The sequence below is a fragment of the Acomys russatus genome, chromosome 21 (assembly GCF_903995435.1).
Source record: "Acomys russatus chromosome 21, mAcoRus1.1, whole genome shotgun sequence".
Lineage (NCBI taxonomy): Eukaryota > Metazoa > Chordata > Mammalia > Rodentia > Muridae > Acomys > Acomys russatus.
In genome coordinates, this window is record NC_067157.1 from 51020680 (window position 1) to 51042864 (window position 22185).

The window sequence follows — 22185 nt, forward strand, 5'->3', positions numbered from 1 at the left end:
TAGTGGATATTAACCAAATAATGCTTTAAATCCTAAATCAGAGATGTCTGTAGTTAACAGTTTGATGCATACTGGTTTTTCTCTGAATAAGTATTTTACACAAATATTCAGTCACACTGTTTTGAAAATGGATCTCCTTCTAATATGCTATCCAACCATCCTATCTCATCTTTACTGGGTGGATGACTGTTTACTGATTATTGATGAATCATAGTTTATTTGCCCTCACATTAACACTGCAGCTGTTTCCAGGGTTTAATAATAAGTGGTTGTGTTATCATCAATGTTCATGACATTTTTCTTACATCAAGCACACACACTCCTATTGTGCTATTTCTGGACCAAGTTATTTGTGATTTAAAGATTTGTTTTTGTCTTATGTGAGTGTTTTGTCTGCATGTATGTGTGTATATGCACCACAGGTGTGTGTTGCCCACAGAGGCCAGAAGGGGGCAGTGGAGTTACAGGTGGTTGTGAGCCACACTGTGGGTGCTGAGAACCCCTGCAAGAACAGTAAGTTCAGGCCGGGCATGATGGCTCACACTTTTGATCCCAGCACTCGGGAGGCAGAGGCAGGCGGATCTCTGTGAGTTCGAGGCCAGCCTGGTCTACAAAGCAAGTCCGGAGAGCCAAGGCTACACAGAGAAACCCGGTCTCAGAAAAAAAAAGAAAAAAGAAAAAGAACAGTAAGTTCTCTTAATCACTGAGCCATCTCTCCAGCCCCAGACTTTTGTCTTTAAAGCTTTGATAGGCATGGCTTCCTTGTTCCTGCAAAGGTTGTGTTTGTTTATGCTCTTACCAAAAATGTAGAAGCCTGTATTTCTGCTCTTAGCATCAGTAAGCCTTATCATTGAGAAATTAACCTTTGAACACACTTGTTGGAATGAGCTGATCGAAACTCACACCTTTTGAAACTATACTCACTGGTTATTCTCACCTTTCTGTGAGTTGCCTGTTGGTGTTTTGTTTTGTTTTGTTTTGTTTTGTTTTTTCCATCTTCCTCTTAGAAATATTTGTCTTTCTTACTCATTTGCAAGTATCCCTTAAGGGCACTGTGCTCTGTGATGCATGTAAAAAGTACTTTTCTACTTTATTATTTACATTTGGTGGAAGTTTTGAAATATATCTTTTAAATTGTGTATGAAAAGCCATCTGTGCTGTCTTTAAGCAGGTTGCCTTGCTATGTGCACTTAACACAGGCCAGCAAGATGGCTCGCTGGCTTTTCAGGGTGGCGGCATGAGTTCAAGTCCTTGGGCCTCCATGCACACTCTGGGGTGCACTCACACATGCACATATAGATAAATAAATGTAATAAAACCTTTTTAACTGACCTTCTCATACTTTTTTAGTTATAGGGTTTTGTTTTGGGTTTTTTGGCTTTTCGAGACAGAGTTTCTCTGTGTGTAGCCTTGGCTGTCCTAGACTCACTTGGTAGACCAGGCTGGCCTCGAACTCACACTGATCTACCTGCCTCTGCCTCCCGAGTTCTGGGATTAAAGGCGTGCACCACCACACTTGGCTATGTTTTTGCTTTTTTATATTTGAATCTTTGATATATATCTGAAAGGCACGACTCTGACTTTTTTTTTTTCTCTTAAGGACAAATCTATTTACTGATGATCTGTATTTTCTTTGCTAATTTGAGCTATGATTATCAGGTGACAAATCTTGAGAAAATTTGTTTCTTTTTAGTAAGTGCTGGTCCTTGCTTCACAGTTCCATTTATTCCTGGGCTGCTTATTACCCCTCATTATTTCTCTTTGCAAATATCCTCAGACATTTTTCTTCGGGTGAAATGTGGTATTATTTTATTAATGTCAACTTTTCTCAAATCACGGAGTGCTAATTGGCATTGAAATGGATGTTCAAGGTAATTTGGGTAAGCACAGCATCTCTCTCCATGCTATTGGATGCATCCCCAGGTTTTTCAAAATCTCCTCAAAGACTCCATATTGTTTTATAGCTCGCTTCATAGGGGACCCGCCTAGCATTATTTGTTATGCATTTATTCCTATAGATTTAGAGGGATTCCACTGTACATGGAACAGTTTTCCCCTTACATTTTCCAACTGGTTATACTGGTAATATAGAATGCTTGTGAAGTATGTGTGTGGTGAGAGAGTATGTATGTGTGTGTGTGTGTGTGTGTGTGTATATACATGCACACATACATGTATGTATATGTATACACATACACAGAGATAGATGATAGATAGATAGATAATAGGTAGATGGATGATAGATAGGCAGATAGATAGTCAGGTAGATAGACAGATAGACAGACAGACAGATATGGGGGGGGAGGGAGAGAGAGGGGGGTAAAGTGAGTTATATTGGTCATCCCACTGAAAGTTTTTATTCATTTTAATGAGAGGCAAGAAAGAGTGGGACCTCCCAAGCAGACGTTTTTATTCTTTAAAGTACCACACATTTGAAGTAGCAATCCTTGCTTCTGTGCTGGTGGCATCCTTAGATCCCTTTCTCTCAGGGCTACAGATAGAATCTTTCAATAGTGCTTGCCAAATGACATAGAAGCCTGCGCTCACATCCGGGACCTCAGTGATACCCTCCTATCAGTGCTGCTTGAGCTTCAGTAGAAAGCGTGTCACATTTCCTGGTGGTGACACTGAAGCATGACCTGCCACAGTGTGGTGCCCAGTGCCCACCGTGTCCCTTTGTCCCCTTCTGCTTCTCTTACAATAATGTACACACTGGCAAGCCAGGCTGACCTCCATCGGTGTGCAGTCATCCTGGACAGTGCAGGCAGAATCTATGCCCCACAGAGTACAAACACATGTAAATGTTTGGAGCTTTGGCCTTCAGAACTGATTTTCTTTTATACAGCATAGCAGTTTCGTGTGTATGTGTGCAGGGAAATCTGATGACATTTGAGGAGAATAAAATTCTGCAAAGACAAAGGCACTTTTCTTTCTTTTATGCTGAAGGGCAAGGCTTTGCATCCAAATGGAAAAGAACATCCCCCAAATAAGATTGTCATTAATTTTCATTTGTTACAAGCATATATTATATTATCTTGGTTAGTTAAACTAAAAGAGTCGTAGTGACTAAGTTCTCCCATCTTGAGTTGCACTAATTGATGGTTATAAACATATACATATATACATATACACAATATATATTGTCCTCTGGGATCTGAGCAGCTTCTAAGAAAGAAGCCTTAGACTGCTTTGGACATCATAGCACCAGGAAGTTTAAGGTCTTTCCATGAATTATAATATCTCTGAACAATGGAAAACCAATGTTTCTTGGGTGCCTTACTCTCCTGTTGCTGTGCTAAACACCAGGACCACACAATGTATAGAAGAAAGAGTTCATTGGACTCACAGTTTCAGAAGATGCCTTCATGACTGTCATGGCGGGAGCATGGTGACAGGCAGGCAGGCAGGCAGGCATGGCTCTGGAGCAGTAGGTGACACCACCAAGAGACTGAGGGAGCTAACTGGGAATGGCATGGGCTTTTGAAACCTCAAGCCTGCTCCCAGTGGCACGCCTCCTCCAACAGGGCCACACGTCCTAATCCTTTTCAACCGGTTCCACCAACTGCGGACCAAGTATTTAAACATATTAGCCTGTGGAAGCCACTCTCATTTAAAATACCACACTGAGATCTAGTCTTTCTACTAGATTTAAAAAAAAAAAAAAAAATCACACTGATAGCATTCTGTGTTTCCATTTTCTGGGTTGTATGCTTCCAATATTAACTTTGGAAATATTTGGGTTTATAGTCACTGAATTAGTTATTAACACTGACATTTCCCACTCTAACACATGCAGCTATCTCATTAGCCTCCCAAGAGCCCGGATACATGTAGAAGATCTCGCCTTGAATGGTTTGGTGATTTAAGTCCATTCTCACCTAAAATTGATGTCTACTCTAGACCACGCTGTTGCCTTTTATGATATTTTTCAAATTGTGATGCCAGGAAGATGGTACAAAGGACTAACATATGGCGCCCATCTCAGTCACCTAGGCGCTTCACTCCTGACTGTATTGGAGATATCGAGCTTATTTGTAAAATATTTCTCTGAAAATATCCCAAATTTAAAAAAAAAAAAAAAAAGTTTGAAACCAGGTTTGGCTGCTTTGAGGGGCAGACTTTTCATAAGTAACCATTTGTATCTGCCACTGAGATCTGTGCAAATGCTGTCACTTCCTCTGTCATTTTCTTTCTTAGTCAAGCACTTAGATTTTCCGGCCAGCAGGATTAACAATTAGGGTTTAATTGCTTGGATCCTACCTAGCTTCATCAGCTGTGAGTATGAACCAAGAACATTCATAAAATCCCATTCTTAGCTTCTATGCAAGATGGGTATATCTGAGATTAGTCTGTCTCTCTCTCCCCCTCTCCCTCCCTCGCTCTCTCTCTATCCCACCCTCGCTCTCTCTCTATCCCACCCTCGCTCTCTCTCTATCCCTCCCTCCTTCTCTATCCCTCCCTCCCTCTCTATCCATACTCTTCTCCCTCCTTTCTCTGTATAATTTCCGGGTAAATAAACTTTTATGCATGGTATTTGTCAGAGTCCCTAAAAGGAGGAGAACAGGCCTTCACCAAGCGTAGTTAGCATATTGTCTGACCTGCCAGAAAGTTTATCCCACTCTCTGGGGAGTGCTGCACCAATAACAATGATTTCCAAACCTCCACATGTGCTCCGATCACCTGGGGAATCCTTGAAAATGCAGAACCCGGATACAGTGACTCAGGATGGGGTAGGCACCAAACTGATTTATCTCAACCACACTTCTTGACGGTGCTAAGGCAGCATGCTTCTCTGCCTCCCTACTACTGGTGTATGGGATGTGAAATTCTTGTTTGTGAACGGTTGGCCCGTGCATTGTGGGATGTTTAACAGGATTCCTGACCTCCGCCCTAGGTGCCAGGAGTACTCTCTCCTACTTGTGACAAATAAAAAGTGTCTCCAGATATTTTCACACTTCCTCGTGGACAGAATTACCCCTAGGTGGGAAGCACTGTCCTAAGTGATCCTGACCATTGGCCAAGTGTGAGATGTAGTCTGCAGTGTGATTTGCTTGTGTATTTGAATTATCAAAATTCCGTTCTCTGAGTTGTTCTACCCTGCCTAAAGTATATGCCAGGAAGGACAGAGGACTTGTCCTGTGCATTCCTGTATCGTAGCACCCAGGAGATGTTTGGGTGTGTAGCAGACATCTCTTGCGTATTCAGAACCATCAAGTCCATGACTGTGTCAGTGCCAGTGAACGACTGTACTCCCGAAATGCAGTAGAGTCTTGTGGGCTAGAGTAGAAAGTTACATTTGCCCGGTGGCCGATCTTCACGGTCACTAAACTCCTGTTAGCAGAGGTTCCTGCCTCTCTGGCAGATGCCCTGTCAGCTGGTTAATGGCCTGTGCAATATCAGTGCACCAGGGACTGTCACTCCTCCAGGTGAAGCCGTCAGCTGGAGAAGGAATCTTAATCCACATCTTCAGAGGTGACACTTTTCTCTTGTGTTTTAAGAGCAGAGGTTTAGTCACCTATAGCAGTTTGGGGTAAAAATCAGCAATATGGGGTCCTTCGTGCCGTAAGTGCCTTGTTCCCTCAGGAGAAAACAATGGCTTCCCTTTCAAAGACGGGACTTGGACAAGCATATATTAAGGGCCAGTTACCAGGAGCTCTCTTTCACTACTTCCTTCGGTGCTGGCTTCCCCCCTGCGCACACATGGTCAACCTCTCCTTCCCGTCCCCTAGGACTTTTAGTTCTTTGCCCACGGGTCTGATTGCAAGGTTGGTGCCAGACTTAGACGCACAAGTATACATTATCGTCTCCACCTCACTGCCAACAACTCCCAACTATTGGGGGGGAGGCATCTTTATGAATGTAAAAGCCATTTTGGGCTTTTGTGTTTTTCTTCATAATACTTTTATAAAATGCCCAGAAAAAGCACTAATTCCTATAAGCTTGGCAAAGCTGCTAACCGTTTTCACTGCCCCGCCCCTGCCCCACACACAAATTCCAGGTTTCTTCAACCATTAGCTATTATAGACTTGGTTGTTCTTTCTCAAGAGCTGTATTTAAACCACAAAGAGCAGCTCTAAGAAACAGAGGCACAGTTGTTGCACGTGCGTGCGCGCGCGCGCACACACACACACACACACACACACACAAAGTCTCACACAGAGTAATTGGGGATTAAGCCAGAACACTCAGCTTCACCCTTTTCTGCTGCCACAGACCTGGGTCTGTGAGATGCTGATGACCTCAGCGGGTGACAAGCTTTGTGACCAGCCACCAGCTTTAGTTTGAACACTGAAGAGAAACTCTTGTCTTTAAGTTAGAATTTGAAGCCCCAGGTGCCGAGGTTCACATCCAGCAGTTAGAGATCCAGCAGGACTTGGTTGACTGAATAAACAGACGAATTAAACACAGTGAAAGCCCGTGGTGCAAATGAGTGCCTCTACGCACCAGCTGTTTTCACAAGGGAAGCCTGAGCCGGACCTTAAAGATGAGATAGATTCTCTGCACTCCAGTGCAGGAACCACCCCACATCACCCAGCTGTTGTAACAGCTGGCTTCTCCAGAGAGCACAGTGATGCTGCAAGGTTTGGGGTGCAGGCTCCACGTAGGACAGCTAAAGGAAGAGCAGCCTGGGGGCTCTGAGGACTCTGTGGGCTTTTAGAAGACTGCCTGGGAAATGCTGGGAGGGAAGATGAATGAATCGGATCCAAAGGCACAGGAAGCCTAAATAGGAGGCTCAGTGGCTGGGCAGGGAGCCACAGGGGACCTCCTAAGCTGCCTGGGTCCCACCTGGCATCTGTGCAGCACGGCCAGCCCTTTGTAAATACTGTCCCACTAGTTTGTTGTTGTTGTTGTTTGTTTGTTTGTTTTACTTTCTATTGGTTCTCTGATTGTCCTATCTGAGTCCTGAATTGGGCCTTCTGATCCCTCAATTTTTTTATTTTATTATTATTTTTTTTTTTTAACATATCAGTCTCCAATGATCTAATTCAAGAGTTTTGGGGTTTGGGCTAACTTCTTAAGCCACAGCTTACTCTCTGTTGAATCCTAGCTTTCAGCTCGCTCTCTGTATCAGAGGGTTTAATCTTTCCTAAAAAGGTGCTTTGGGGAGTACAATATCAATACAGTCTGTTGTGAGGAGCACTCACAAAGGCTCACTTTGTCAGGCTGTTGCTATGTGAAGCTGGGCTTTGTACATGGTGCTGACGCCCTGTGCCTTGGCGTCTCTGCATTTTATAGTATTTGTCCTGGGAGTTCAGCTCCAAAACGTTTCTGATGAAATAAACACAGATATTTGATTGAGTTTCTTTGTAACTGATCTTTCAGTATTTTAAACCCCAATTTGCAAGCACTAAAGATACCCAGTCCATGTCACAGATGACATAAAACTGCCGAATTCTTATTATTTTAGGCCTCAAGGCCACCCAATTTTGGCATTCACAGAGATCTTCCCTCATTGTTGGTATGCTTTGAGTCTGTCCTTGCCACCCTAGTGCTTAGGGCAGCCACAGTGATACCATTTCTTCTGTCTACATCATTCAGATCTGCCTCCTCTTCCCAGCATACACACCGGCTACTGCTGGCCTTGGCATCACTTGATAGGGAGATCACTTGGGTGCCATGTTGAGGGAGGGTACCAAGGGAATATCCAGGTTGGCAAGGCAACCCATGGCCCTAGAGTTGCCTCCGCAAATACTCAATGGTTCTAAGCAAGTAGTCTGGGGAGAGGTAAAGGGGAGCTCAGTCCTGATTATTCCCATCTTGCCCTTCCTCGGGCGCCCCCTCCTCTCTGTTTGCACCGTGCCAGTAGAACTTTCATTTCCCATGAGTGGCCAATGGCTGTTGATAGCCCTGAAATGGTCCTTACCCCTGGGCTTGGCAGTTTCACTGCCGCCAAAGCCTAAAGCTGATGGACAAGAGCAGTGTCTGCATCCCACAGCCTCTAAAAGAAAGCTGAGGTCCCACAGCATCCCTGCATCCCACAGCCTGGGAGGAGCCTTTTAATCTCCATGCCTGACTCTGTCCACTCTACTAAAATCAGAGTTCTGAGGCTGTGACCAGGATAGCCTTAGTTTGAGAAGCTCTCCAGACAACTCCTGCCTGGGTTGTTTGTGTGCATAGCCTGTGCTGATGACACTAATGCCTACCACGCTGGGCACCTGTACAAGTAATTGCAAGTGATACTGTGAATTCAAATGAGCATCTGCCTTAATTCACCAGCTCCAAAGATTTCCTGGAACCACCCCCAGGATCTTAGCAAAAGCCCTCACAGGGTCCCGACTATTCTCAGCTCTGGATCTTCACTACACAGCTGCCCCCCCCCCAAATTCTTCTTGGCAAGCCTAGAAGGGCTGTGGGGAGTCACCACGTGGATAAAGCTGGAAGCATCCCCCCCCATAAAGCAGGGGGTGCGCACAAGAGTCAATGTGTGCGCAGGGGTGGGGGTGTGCCCAGTTGCCCAGTTATGGCAGACCAGGGAGAAGAACTGGGCTGTGAGATAAAGATTCAAAAAAATACACTTAGGGGCCAGCTCTATGGATAGAGGTGCTTGCCACCAAGACTGCCAACCTGAGTTCTAACCCTGGAACCCAGATAACAGAAAGGAAGAACTGACTCCTCTGACTTGTACACACACAGACACACACACACACACACACACACACACACGCATGTACACATGCACAGTATAATAAGTATAATTTTTAAAAAGAGATGTATCTGTATTTCCTTTAACATTTTAAAACTGGCTCTAAGAATAATAAAAAGATTCTAAACAAAATAAAGAAGTGATTTAGAAAATATCCATTAAATGATTGTTCAAGGAAATAACTTTTTAAAATGGGTATTCCTTCCTGCTATCCCATACTGGTACTTTTGAGGCCAATGGGCAAAGCAGGGAGATGCCTGGGTCTTAAGAACTCAGTTCAAAAGGGAAAATAAGGGTTATGACTGAGTTAAGCTGCCGTAACAAAACCAAGACCATCCCAGGGTCTTGAGTCGATTTTAGTGAGCTGGTAGCCAGATCAGGAGGTGGCCTCCTCTCTTCAGTCACTTGGGTACCTTCTACCAAATAGCCCTGAGGCTTGTCTCCTACACATGCCCCACAGAAGAGGGTGTGGGTATGACCTAATGGATAGCATCTCTCTACTAGTCTGGACCACATACCCTTTCAGGCCTTTGAGCAGAGCCCTAGCATAGGGTCTCTGGCCCGCATGGACAGGTTCATGTTTTCATTAAGCAATAGTTGTGCATGATAACACAGAACAGGCAAGTGTGGCCGCTGCCCTAGGAATACTGACCACAACTAGACCTGGTCCCCAGTCAGGTGACAGGGACCACAGAGCTGAAATGGCATCATGACGGTGTGTGCTATTTTTCCTTCCTTTCACAGATATCGCCAACGGCACCAGTTCAGGGGGGTACCGCCCGCCTCCCAGAACCAAAGAAGTCATCATCAATGGCCAGACTGTGAAACTAAAGTACTGTTTTACCTGCAAGATTTTCCGCCCCCCTCGAGCCTCCCACTGCAGCCTGTGTGATAACTGCGTAGGTGAGTTGGACTCAGAATGTGCAGCAAGAGTTGCAGGTATCTGCTAGGGGACCAACATGGAGAGGGCCTGTCTTTAGTGCCGAAGGCTCGGCAGTGGCTACTGTGTTGATGCATTTGTCTGTCTCCGCTGAACACATTCACCAGGCCCAGGCCCGCACGCACCACTCTATTTCACTGTGTGTGGGAGGTTTAATCCTGCCACGCCCTGGACCTTATTTCCCAGCAACTGACCTTTGTTGCCCCTGGATGCCAGATAAACAGATGCTTGAAACACAACCATTGCATCCCTAGGTCCCTCCATTGCCCGACCGCTGACCACACAAATAAAGCATGTACTGTGTGTATTCCCTCCCCCTCCCCATTGCTCAGAAGCCTCTTTTGGAGATGAAGGAGGCCTTGGATCTGAAGGAAGGAAAGAGGTGGAAACAGCCAACTTCCACATGGAGCTAGAGCTCAGACAGTGGGGACAGGCAGAGGGAGGGTGCCAGCTCAGAGGTCCCTGGCTGTGTATAACCTGCTACTGACCCAACACTGGCGTCTACAACTGACCCGGATCCCAGACCCTAGGGTGGCAGAGCTTCCTGTGCCTTTAGACTGGGAGCTGGTCACCATAGTCATCCTCCATTCTATACATAGCTCCTAAGAAAAGAGGGTGACAATAAAGACAGAGTAAGGCTTGGCCACACTGCACAAGACTGCAGTTCCTATAGCCAGCCTCCATGGAGGTGACCATGGAATGTCACCTGGAAGGAGAGGGGCACCCTCAAAACAGTGTCTCCATCAGTAACAACATTATTGATTTCCATCACTCTTCTTCAGTCTCAGAATGCGTAGTCTCAATTCTTCCTGAGAAAAATTAAATTTTACAATGTAACTCCCGCTGCACCGAGAAATCGTATTCATCTTAAATTCACTTTACCCTAACTTTAATAATCTGCCATTTGATACACGGGCTATGTTTTCCTTGACTGTATTTGTCTTAGTTTTTATTAACTTACATTTCTCTTAGTTTGTGATTCCCCTGTGGAGAACCTGGGATTTTCTTCTACCCTTCCCACGCAGTCAGGAGCCTGTAGCTAGGACTGAGAGGTGTGGCACAGAGTAGCCAGGCTCCAAATGCTCCATGTCTGACTTAGACAAGCTACTTAATCTGAGCCTTGGTTTCCCCATCTCTGTGGCAGGATGGTTGAAAGAGTTACAAACAGAAATACACAAAGCAATAAGAACAGTGCCAGGCTTGGAACAAGTATTAGCTGCCCTTACAATCACTGTTACTGTTGTTACTGTCACTGATGCTGTCGCCGTCACCGCTACCATTGCTGTCGCTGTTACTGCTATTACCTGGGTATTTTTGAGTGGTTTTCTCCAGGCAAGTCCTTGATACACTGTCACCCTCTGCAACTGTGACAACAGACCTGTACCCTGTCCTCCATGCAGGTCACATGGGGTTCCTATAAGGCCATATGACAGACTTGGTATGATCCGGTACCCTTTGTTGCAATGCCTAACCCAGTGGCCATTCCACACCTACCTAGAGGACATGTGGGACCAGACAGCATGGTGGCTTCAATGCCCTCCAGGGAGAGGCCTGAAGGGACAATCAGTAGCCTCAGGGTCATTTTGACCCTTGGGTCTGTTATAGGATGAAACAGCCTATCACTTCAGCACTTCCGTTACTTTTCATGTCCTCTCTTGTGTGGGGTCGGGGGAGGCGGTTCGTATCCTAGGATGTATTTGGATTAGATAAGAAATTGTCATCTAAAAATCTAAAGTGTTTACTTCCTTCTCATTTGTGAATTTTTTTAAAAACCCATTTTGAAATGCCTTTTGTTTCCACTTACTGGTTCTCACCAATTTGTCTCAATCCTGTTTCCTGTCTCTGGGCTAGATCTGTAATGGCGCTGAAAAACGAAACCTTTCCCCTCTCACAGTCAGTTAGGCTTTGAAAATTCCTGTTAGAGTCGTTTCACTTCATATATTCATATATTCACTCCTGATATGGTCCCACATTGCCCATAGGTGCGTATGTCTCTTAAAGGAGCCTGCTAAATTGGATGTAAATCTTGCTGCCAAAATTATGTGTGAATTTTCACAGTTGGTGGCACATTTTCCCAGGACTCTACCAATTGTAAAAGCTTGAGCCATCAACCCACAGTGTGCAGGAGGCAAGTACAGCCCCTTCTAGGGACTTGGTCACAACAGCAGCCCAGCAGCACACACGCAAGCTTGGCAATGTGTCACAAACCAGAGCCACCAAAGGGAGAGAGAAAGAGAGGAGGTCTGGGGTGGGGTCAGGAAGAGGAAGCCAGCCTAAGGAAACAGGTTGATGGGGCCTCTGAGGTTTGGTCCATAGTGTTGGGTTTAATTGGTTTAAAATAAAGCACGCGCGCACGCGCGCACACACACACACACACACACACACACACACACACACACACACACAGTGTTATCCAAGCATATATTGCTTTGGTTTTTCCAGTAAATTGTGCAATACCAGCCTTTGGCATGAGTGACGAGCAGGCCACAGATCAGACCTCTTCATTCAGGAAATAGAATGGAAGGCAAAAGTCTCCCACGGAGGAGTGTAATTGCAAGGTTGCTGCAAGTGTATTTTCAAGTTTTTTTACGAAAATAGCTCTAAGTTTTAGAAAGGACATCAGTGTGTTGGAAGCCCAGCTTGGAAAACAGACCTCCCTTCCCTTGTCAGGAATGGCTTTGGGTCATTACTTCCCGGGCATGGTAGGTAAATACAGTCTTGTATTAGGAGAGGAAACAGAAAAATGCAGACTTCTAAGTTAACTTAGAATTTTTTTTCTCTGTTAAATAAAATTTAAATGGGGGGCCAGGTCGTAAGAGCTTTGTATCCTTGGTTAAGGGCGGAGGGGAAAGCTTTCTTGAGGGCCAATGCTGGTGCAGCCACAGAAACAGTGTGCAGAGCCCTAAGGCTGGGACCTGGCCTTCAACCCACAGACCCCGGGCTGTGTCTCAGTCTTGTCACTGAAGAACCCTGGAGCTGAGAACGTTTTTCTCAATACTCCCAGCTGTTCCCAACCCTATATGACAAGGTGAATCTAATAAGACTTACAAGTGTCATCTAAGGGTTAGATGAGATCCTGCCTACTAAAGTACCCTGCCCAGGCGTGGCACACAGAAAGTGTCCGTAAATATTGCCACCACCTTTCCCACCCCCAAGTTAGCGGTGCTGCTCCCAGCTATCCGGTTTACACAAAGATTCAGTGCCTGGGGAGATGGCTCAGTCAGTGATGTGTTTGACCCGCAAGCGTGAGGACTAGAGTTCAAATCCCCAGTACCCATGTACGAAACCACGTACAACAGCGCATGTCTCTAATCCCAGTGCTGTGGAGGCAGAAACAGGCAGGTCCTGAGCTTACTAGCCAGCTGACCTAGGTGAATTGGTGAGCCCCGGGCTCAGTGAGCAAATTTGCTCAAAAAAAAAAAAAAAAAGTGAGATGGTGAATAGTAGAGAAAGACCTGTGGCCTCTACACCTATGTGCACACTAATGTATATACCCATAAAAAAGGTGTATATGTGAGAGAGAGAGAGAGAGAGAGAGAGAGAGAGAGAGAGAGAGAGAGAGAGAGAGAGAGAGAGAGAGAGATTGGTTCATCCTGGCAGGCAAAAGTCTTGCTTTACTGGTAGGATTTTGACAACCTTCAGTAATAGAAGAGAGCACATTAAAAATGTCTCTGTCTCTCTCCCATGTGTGTCTTCGCTGTGTGTGTGTCTGTCTCTTTCTCTGACTCGCCCTCCTTCTCTAACTAGTTCCCCAATGTTGCCGTCAGTCACTTCTGTACCTCTGGAATATACTATTTGAGGCTGTCCGTTCAACCCAGGCAACCTTACAAAAATACTTTCACATTTATTTATTTGTGTTGGGGAGAGCACAGGGTGTGTGCATGTTATGGCCTATGTGTGGCAGTCATAGGACACCCTACAGGAGTCTGTCCCCCCTGTCCCCCGCCCCACCAACCACCATCATATGTGTTCCTGGGATTGAACTGACATCATCAGGCTTTGCATCAAATGCCTTCACCCACTGAATCATCTACGTGCCCCACAAAAGATTTTTTTAAGCAACTAGTATCCAGGGCCTAGATCCACCCCTGCTCTCTTAGGACCTCACATCTTAGGACAGGGATGATGGAGGGAGCTAAGAAACAGAACAAAGGTGGCCCCGTGAGGTGCTCTCAAAATGACTGTGGACAGTCCGCTCTCTCTCTCTTCCCTGACTGGCAGCCAACGTCTCTTCTTTCCTGGGCTCCATCAGTGTTGGAAGAGCCAGCAGCTTTCAACACAGTTACTGCTGTCTTCTTCCCTGAATTGGATTTTTAATTTTGACATTATTTTATGTGTATGGATGCATGTATACCTGTGTCCCACTGTGTCCCTGGTACCTGAAGAGGCCAGAAGAGAGCACTCAATCCCCTGTGGGCCGTCCTGTGGGTGCTGGGAATTAATCCCTGTCCTCTCAGTGCTGTGCCATCTCCCCAGCCCCAGAATTGGCTATTTTTAACACAACCTCAGTGTGTAATGAGAAGGTACTCCTTGAAATTAATCACACACTATGCATGAACTAATAAGGATATCTTCTAATGATGAAGATGAAAGTTTGCAAGCATCTATAAACTGACTACCCGGGAGTCTAACTTTGCATAGATGGAGAGATCTTCGTTACAAGCTAAGAGTGACCCTCGAGCCATAGCAGCCTGGGTCCTTGACCCACTGTGTTCTCTGGGCTGAAGGACCTCCTCTGTACCTACAGTGCCACAACTGCAGGGGCTGGAAGGACAAAAGAGACAGTGGACAAAGGCCTCAGGCTGTGCCAGGCCGAGAACACCAGGCAGTGCCAGCCTCCTTCACTCAAGGCAAATCCCGGCCCATTGTTTTCTGTCCCCTTTGTTATTTCTGGTCTTCCTGACTTTGCATGAATTCTCTCCTGTTGGGTGGGGCTTCCCAACTCTCATGGAAGTTCATATGAACCGCACGTTGCTCCCTCCCCTTCCTTTTTACGCTCCCCTCCTGAGCCCTTGGCCAAACTTTACCATGTCCTCCTCCTGTCCAATATTGTCCCTTCTGTTGCTCTAGTAGCTTCCTCTGTGGTGCCACCTCAGGCTGTGGGACTCCTTGTGTGTAGTGTAAACCGTTGTCAGAGGTTTTTTCCTTCCTGGCCCCAAGCTCTCAGAATAACAACTCAGACTCAAAAATATATTTACAAATACCTAGATCATATAGCTAGGCTCATTCCCTGACTAGCTAATAACTTAAAGTAACCCACTCATACTAATCTACATTTTTGTCACGTGGCTGGCTGCCTGTGCCCAGGTACCATGCACCTGTCACCCTCACATCTTCCCAGACAAATGCTGCGCACATGGCTCTATCCCAAACTCCTTCCTGCCTAGCAGATGTCCCACCTTCTATTTTACCTTTTCCTGTAGGCTGTAGGCCTTTTAATTGACAGGCAATGGATCCATACAATACACAAGATATTCTCTCTACAGTACAGTCTTGCTGTGTGCTAGCCACCACCAACCATTAGACCCCAGGTGTTGTTTGAGGGATGGAATGGCAGAGACTTGGCTTGGCAGCTGCCTTTAAATACTGGCTGGTGTTCTGCAATTACTTCTCAGATATTTGGGTCTGGGAAGGGAGCTAATCTTCTTTTTTAAAGAAATTGTATCATGCAAGTGGGATGGCATTCATTTCCTCCTTGGAACCCAAGCACACAGGGCTTTTCCATGTGGTTCCCTGTTTCCAGAAATCTCATTGCATTTCACCAACATTTGCTGAGCATGGATGTGTCAGGCACTGTGGTACCTGATATGCATCAAAGTAAAAGTTAGTCCCGAGAGATAGTGTTTGAAAGCAGAGGGCACAGAACTCAGGGCAGAATACATTTTGTCTGCTATGCTCTACAGAGCGGAGAGTAATTATGTGCTGGTGAAGAGTACGGTTGGTCAACATGCATGCACCAGATAACACAATATAAAACACATAAAGTAAACATTAATAGAACATTTAAGGATAGTTTGGTGTAAACCTAACCCTGGAGAAAAGTAGCACCCCTTTTTTATTTTCACCATTTGGGTCAACAGAATACAAGAAAATCAAAGATATCAATAAAAGGTGATAAATATGTTGAAATTTATATCTATAAAATGTACTTGCCATTACCAACTGTCCATGGAGCATAAGTAGAAATGAATTTTATTAGACTTCAATAAATAATCTCTGAATTTCAAAAATCAGATAACGTGCCAACCACATCACCTGATAACCCAGCTGCCCCCCTTGCCAAAAAAGCTAGGAATCCACCACAAAAATAAATGTATAAACAAAAAAATCAAGTTTTAAAGAAAACTTTTCATCAAGAATTGATGACAGTTGACAGTCTTCAAGGCCCCAATTGTGGCATATGTAGAAAATAATAGAAAAAACCCAAAAGAAAGCTGTAACATTCAGAATTATAAATTTTAGATATATTTATTCCTCAAAAATGTCAAGCATGTATACAGTGCATTTTAATTTTATTCACTTTTCTTTATCCTCCAGTCCTCCCAACTTTGTGCTTTCATATATATATATATATATATATATATATATATATATATATATATATATATATATATATATATATATATATATATATATCCTACTGATTCTAATTAATGTTGTCCACATACGCATCAGTATGGGCTCATCCATTATAGTATTGCCAGACTACAAGGGGCCACGCCCCAAAGAAGACACCTTCCCCTAGCAGACATCAACTGTCCATAACTACTCACCCAGGGCTGGGAGCTCATATGCCGCCCCTCCTGCATCATGCATGAATGTTGACTGAGTTTGCCCTGTGTGGGTAAGCACAGCTATTGTGAATTCACAGGTCTAACTGTCCTGTCACGCCCCAAAGACACTGTTTCACAGCAGCTTCCCGAGCCTCTGACTCTTACAATCTCTACTCTCCCTCTTCTTCCATGATGTCCCCTGAACCTTGGGGACAGCCGTTGTGTCTCGTTTATGGCTGAGTGCTCCACAGTCACTTACTCTCTGCACTTTGACCAGTTGTGGGTCTTGGCATTGGCCTACTTCTCCTGCACAAAGATGCTTCTCTGATGAGTCTGAGAGCTGTACTAGTCTGCAGGGGGAGAGAGATGAATTTAGAGGCAGACTGATACTTTGTCCATAGAATAGGGTTCATGTTCGCGTGTGCATATGTACAAGCACGCACGCACGCACGCACGCACGCACACACACACATACACACTTTTTAAAAAGGCTTTATAACTTGCCAGCCCTGAAATTTCTTCTGAGGTATTTGTGGATCCAGCTATGCACAGCTGAGTCACAGCCACACAATATTTCACAACCACCGACACTGTTGGTCGACTTGGGCGGTCCTGAGCTATGAAACAGTGGGCACTTTTGATAATGGGCAATTGCTTGTGTGCTTTAATTTTGAAAGCTTAATACATACCTATATGTTTAAAAAAGAAGGAAAGCCATGCAAACAGTTCGGCTTGTGGGAATGAGCTACATTTTATTTTTCTAAGAGCTTGGACGTATTTGAAATGAAGAACTTAGTGAAACGGAAAGAGTCTATTTAGGGAGAGGAAGAAATGTTTATTTTGAAATCCCATTCCAGACCTGTGGGGATGTAATTACTGTCTTTTCTGGATAAAGACGTGAAGAGGTTTCTCCGTAGAGACAGTTTCTAGGAAGACAAAGCCTCTGCTCGTGGCCCGCCAGCCTGTGTTTATGTGTGACCATTTACTTCAGGGGTACTTCTCTGTGTGCCTCTTGTCCCTCACAGGCATGTAACGGGATTTGTGAAATTTAAGCCGCTTACCACTATTGTCGATCTATTGTCAATTTCATTGCCATCCTGCAGGATGAGCTACCACGTCGCGTTCATTTGTGACCTTGCACTGGGTCGGCTGGGCTACGGTAGACAATGGCTGCGGTCTGTCAGGACTCTTAAAGGCTGGTGCCCGGTGAGAATCCTTGTCCTTCTGTCTCCACCAGCAGCTCCATATTCACACTCATTCTCATTTGCTAAATGCTGCGGGGACCCACAAGAGCCCCTGATGCTAGGCTTGGGCCGCAGAGCATCTTCCCACATGGCTAAAGCCTGCGGGCCCAGAAGATACACATCCGCTTTCAGAGTTATGCTCAGAGTCTGACCTTCCTTGAAGGGACTGCCTTCTACACATACACTGTGGCATGAACACACCCACTGCCACACATAAATAAATAAATGTAAAGAATTTGTTTTTTAAAATACCTCAGGTTCATTCTTTTTTTTTTTTTTTTTTTTTTTCCTTTTCCTTTCTTCCTTTCCCCTTTCAATCCAAGCACAGATGTGTAGCACACAGCTTCCTGAAGGTGGAGGCCAGTCCTCCTGCAGTGTCCCTGGGGTGGGCAGAACCTGGTGTCAGTGACTTGGGTTAAGCCTTCATTACAGTAGAGGGCATAGAATCTGTGGCTGCTGTCAACACTCTGTTCAGGATAAATGGAGCCATCTTAGCCAAGTGGCAATGTCAACACTATTGAGGCATCTGTTATTTCCAGGTGCTCTTGTCCCATACCATTATCCCACACAGAGCTACTGGGAAGACCTGGGCATGGCATTGCATACCTTTAATGCTAGCACTTGCAAGGAAGAGGCAGGCAGACCTCTGTGAGTTAAAAGCCAACTTGATCTATATGCATATGGTCTACATAGTGAGTTCCAGGACAGTGAAGGCTAAATAGAGAGAGCCTGTGTCAAAAAAAAAAAAAAAAAAAAAAAAAAAAAAAAAAAAAAAAAAAAAAAGATTGGAGAGTAGAGAAAAAGATATAGGGGGTTGGGGTGGAAGGGACCCATAATGTTAGAAAACTAAAACCTTTCCACAGGTGAATGTTCAGCAGTGTCACAATTGAAAGTGGCTCTTGTTCCCAAGCCCCGTGCTCTCTTAAGAGGGTTTGTGTCACATGCCTTACCACTACACGCTGGCAAAGTTGTTACAGTATTGGAGTGTCTTCTTGCTCCTTGGGAGTTAAGCTCAACAACAGTATAGTTGGTGTGCCATTTGTCATGTGATACAAGTAAGCCATTTTCTAAGGATTTATGCTTGAAAACCCACTTCCTAGCCTACCCAATGTATGGGTTCATTTTTCATCAAGGAATTGAAACATGATGCATTTCCCCCCATCTCTGCTCATGCTGGCACTTTGCAGCAGAATTAAAAAGCCATTACTGGTATGCTTGCCCCTGGATCGGGACATACTGTGCTGAGAGAAGCATTGAGTACCAGAGCTAAGGACCTCTCAGGGCTATGAGCACAGACAGCAAGCCCTCTATTCACTCACCCAGTTATGAGCCATAGACCAACCGTTGCTTGTGAGCCTGGCCCTGTGCTAGATGAATACCGGGAGATGATGGTGAGTGGGACTTGTGCCCAATGAGCTTCCAGGTAGACTAGTAGACACAGGAAGTAAATGATACTTAGGAACACATGGGTCATGTGGGAGAATATGAGAAAGATGCTCAGTGCACAGGAAGGAACATCTCACCTGAGTTCCAAGGGGCAAGTTCCAGTCAGCAAGAAAAAAAGAGGAGGTGGGTAGTGGTGGGCATGGCTCTTCCCCTGTGAGATGGGGGCTCCCCACAAAGCTGCTGAGGATACTGCTGCTTCTGAAGGGGTACCCAGCATCACTAAACAGTTACCCTTAGCCAGTTGTCTCCCTGTCACCAGCATGGTAGCCTTGTCTTTTGCTCAGCTGTGTACAGTTTACGAGGTGCCATAGCATTATGAAGCGCACTAGCAGGTATTTGGTGAGTAGGGCAGGCTTCCTGATTGCCTTAGATAAAGCGTCTTACAGATGCCACAGCAGAAGACCCTTCTGTGAGCCCTCTCCTAAGCAGCGTCTTCCCTTTTCTGGGGCCAGAGAAGGGAGTAGAGGTAGACACATATGAAACTCAGAGGCAGAGAAGCCTTCACAAACACCCAGGGGTAGCACCAGAAGCTGGAGTGAGCAGTGCTCCCACTAATATGAATAGAAAGAAGAACCATAGATGCCATGTGCCACCATGCAACCCAGGGGAGGGTTCAGATGAGCCTGAGGTCTCCTCCATAGACATAAAGAGGATGCTAACATGCTGCTGGGAGAGTTCTCCTTGCCTATGGGAGTGAGCCATCTTGGTGCTTTACAGAGACCGCTGCAAACACTCCCACAGACCCCCAACACAGTGTTACTGTGATTCCAGCAACGACCCCTCTCACCTTTGCCCCACAGAGATATAGGCTTAATGGACCTTACCTGGGATCAGAGTCAGGAATCTGGGCCCTGAAAAGGTACACACTGCCCCATGGAGTTTTAAAGAGCCTTGTCTCCAAAGGTCTTGTGTTTTAGGTGTCTGTCACCCTGAACGTCTGGACAGCTCCTGGAGTCAGGGGTGTAGGAAGGAGCTGAACACCAAATGAGAAGGGATGAGGCTGAGCTTTTCCACCCCAGGAAGGCAGGGATACTCCCTGGAGACTCTCAGCTTGAACCCAGGAACTCAACTTTTGTTGGGGGTATCAAGAGCAGAACTGTCCCTTGGGGGACATCTGTACATAAAACGTACAGAGCGAGAATGTCAGTTTGTTCATTTACTGCAAGAGACTATTCAGAAAGGGACCAGAGTCCTTCCCAGTGCAGAGCCAGCCCTCCGTCTGCCCATAGTCTAGCTGTTTGGGCAGCTAACACATAGACGGAACACCAATTACAGATGTCCATGGAAGCAGAATTGATGACTGCTCATCCCTGTAGGACTTTCTAGATGTTCCTGTCATGTTTTTCTCATGTACATGCACTTTTAAGACATGCCTTCTCTTTAAATTTCTGTTTACGTGTATGTATGTATGTACCTGCTTGTGTGTTTATGCACCACATGCATGCAAATGCCCCTGGAGGCCAGAAGAGGGCGTCAGAGTTACAGGCAGTTGTGACCTGCCCAGTATGGGTGCTGGGAACCGAATCCAAGTCCTCTGCAAGAGCAGCCTCTTTGCAGATGTTGGGCCATCTCTCCAGCTCCAAGTTTGCTTCCTTAGAGGCCTCTGATGATTTAACACAGTACATTTACACTAAATTTTATACTGTATGGTGTCTTCTATAATCAGCACATTTATTTGTTTGTTCATCGAAGTAATTTTAGGCAAAAGAACAAGACTGCCTGTCTAACCGGAAGAGACTTATATCATGAGTTACACCAACAAGAATTTCTGGAGCTTTGGTTTGTCCTATGGGGGTGGGGTGAATGTCCACGCATAATTCAGAGATACTGCTTGGCATGCAAGGCTTGTGACCGCAGCTGGGTCCAAGCCAATAGAGGGGTGACCTCTGGCCAAGTGCTCGCCTGCTTTCCCTGGAATTGTCTAAATGCAGTCAGTTTTAAAAATACTTTTCTTCAACACCCAGAAAAAGTCACAGCAATTATTCCAGTGAGGTGTTTCTGTTGGCCAGACTCCCCCTGCCCCACCCTTTCCCTTGCTCTCTCCATCTTTTCCTCCCTCTCTCCCTCCCTCCTTCCCTCCCTCCCTCCTTCCTTCCCTCCCTCTCTTCCTCTTTCCCTCCCTCTCTCCCTTCCTCCCTCTGTCCCTCCCTGTCTCTCTTTGTCCCTCCTCTGTTGCTGCTCTCTGGGACTTGCTTGGTCCTTTTGTATTTACGGATGGTCTGTGACTGTGTGTCTCTTTGGAATGTGTGCTCTCTACATGCCCCACTCTGCTCTCCAGAAGTCTCTCTCATGTTTTTACTCTAGCTCAGATCTCTTTTCTAAGCTTCAGATTTGGTAAATGAGGCTGATACCAGATACTTCCACTTGGGGAGACATAGATGCTCCAGATCAGTCTTCCTTGAATGTCAACATTGCTCAGAAAGTCCCAGGGGGCACCTCCCTGCTACCCTCTGCTCATCTCACCCCTCCCCACATCCCAGGCTTTCACTCACCAAGTAGACCCCAACCACATATCTCTTTCTCTCTCTACCCTGTCATAGCAGCTACAGGCTACCAATGCCTCGTACCTCACCCGCACAGAAGTCTCCTAGAGAACCTCCAACCTTAATTCCTGCTCCCCACATAGTCCAGCCTCTGCCTGATGCTACAGTAACCATCCCCAAGAAGAATTGGTCCACTAGTCAAAAGGACCATCTCTCTGAGGGCCATGAGCCCCAGGACCACCCCACAAGCCAGATGCTCCAGCTGGGTATATGCCATGCCTCTCAAAGCCTTCTGGCCCCAGCCTCTGGCTCCTTTCTTAACTCCACATTTTGGTATGTACTGCCACAGGGAAGCCTCCCATCCCCCACTCCGAGCATCTTCCCATACTCTTCCTTAACACTGTGCTGTCATGGCAGATGCATACATGAGTTTGTCTGCAGATTGTCTCTGCCCCATTCAGCATATATGCTCTCAAAAGGGCAGATGTTTCTCTCCAAGTGGCAGTGCTCCGGCAATAGCACTTATGGACAGCACTGGTCTGGGAGGGGCACGAAATCAAGATTCCTTTTGGGAACCTCTGTTCTAGTCTCCTCTTAGGAGAACAAGGAAGCATCTCTAAATTCTATCATTCAGCGCTCCCAACTGGAAAGGATA

The 22185-nt window shown here is 45.7% G+C and overlaps 1 protein-coding gene across 3 annotated transcripts in view; it reads left to right on the forward strand.

Moving 5' to 3' along the window:
- Zdhhc14 (zinc finger DHHC-type palmitoyltransferase 14) overlaps positions 1-22185 on the forward strand; it is a 244616-nt gene that overhangs the window by 174008 nt on the left and 48423 nt on the right. For all 3 annotated transcript variants that reach the window (XM_051164543.1, XM_051164545.1, XM_051164544.1), the window contains exon 3: positions 9389-9547. In XM_051164543.1, coding sequence (XP_051020500.1) covers positions 9389-9547 — 159 coding nt within the window. The remainder of the gene's footprint in view (positions 1-9388; positions 9548-22185) is intronic.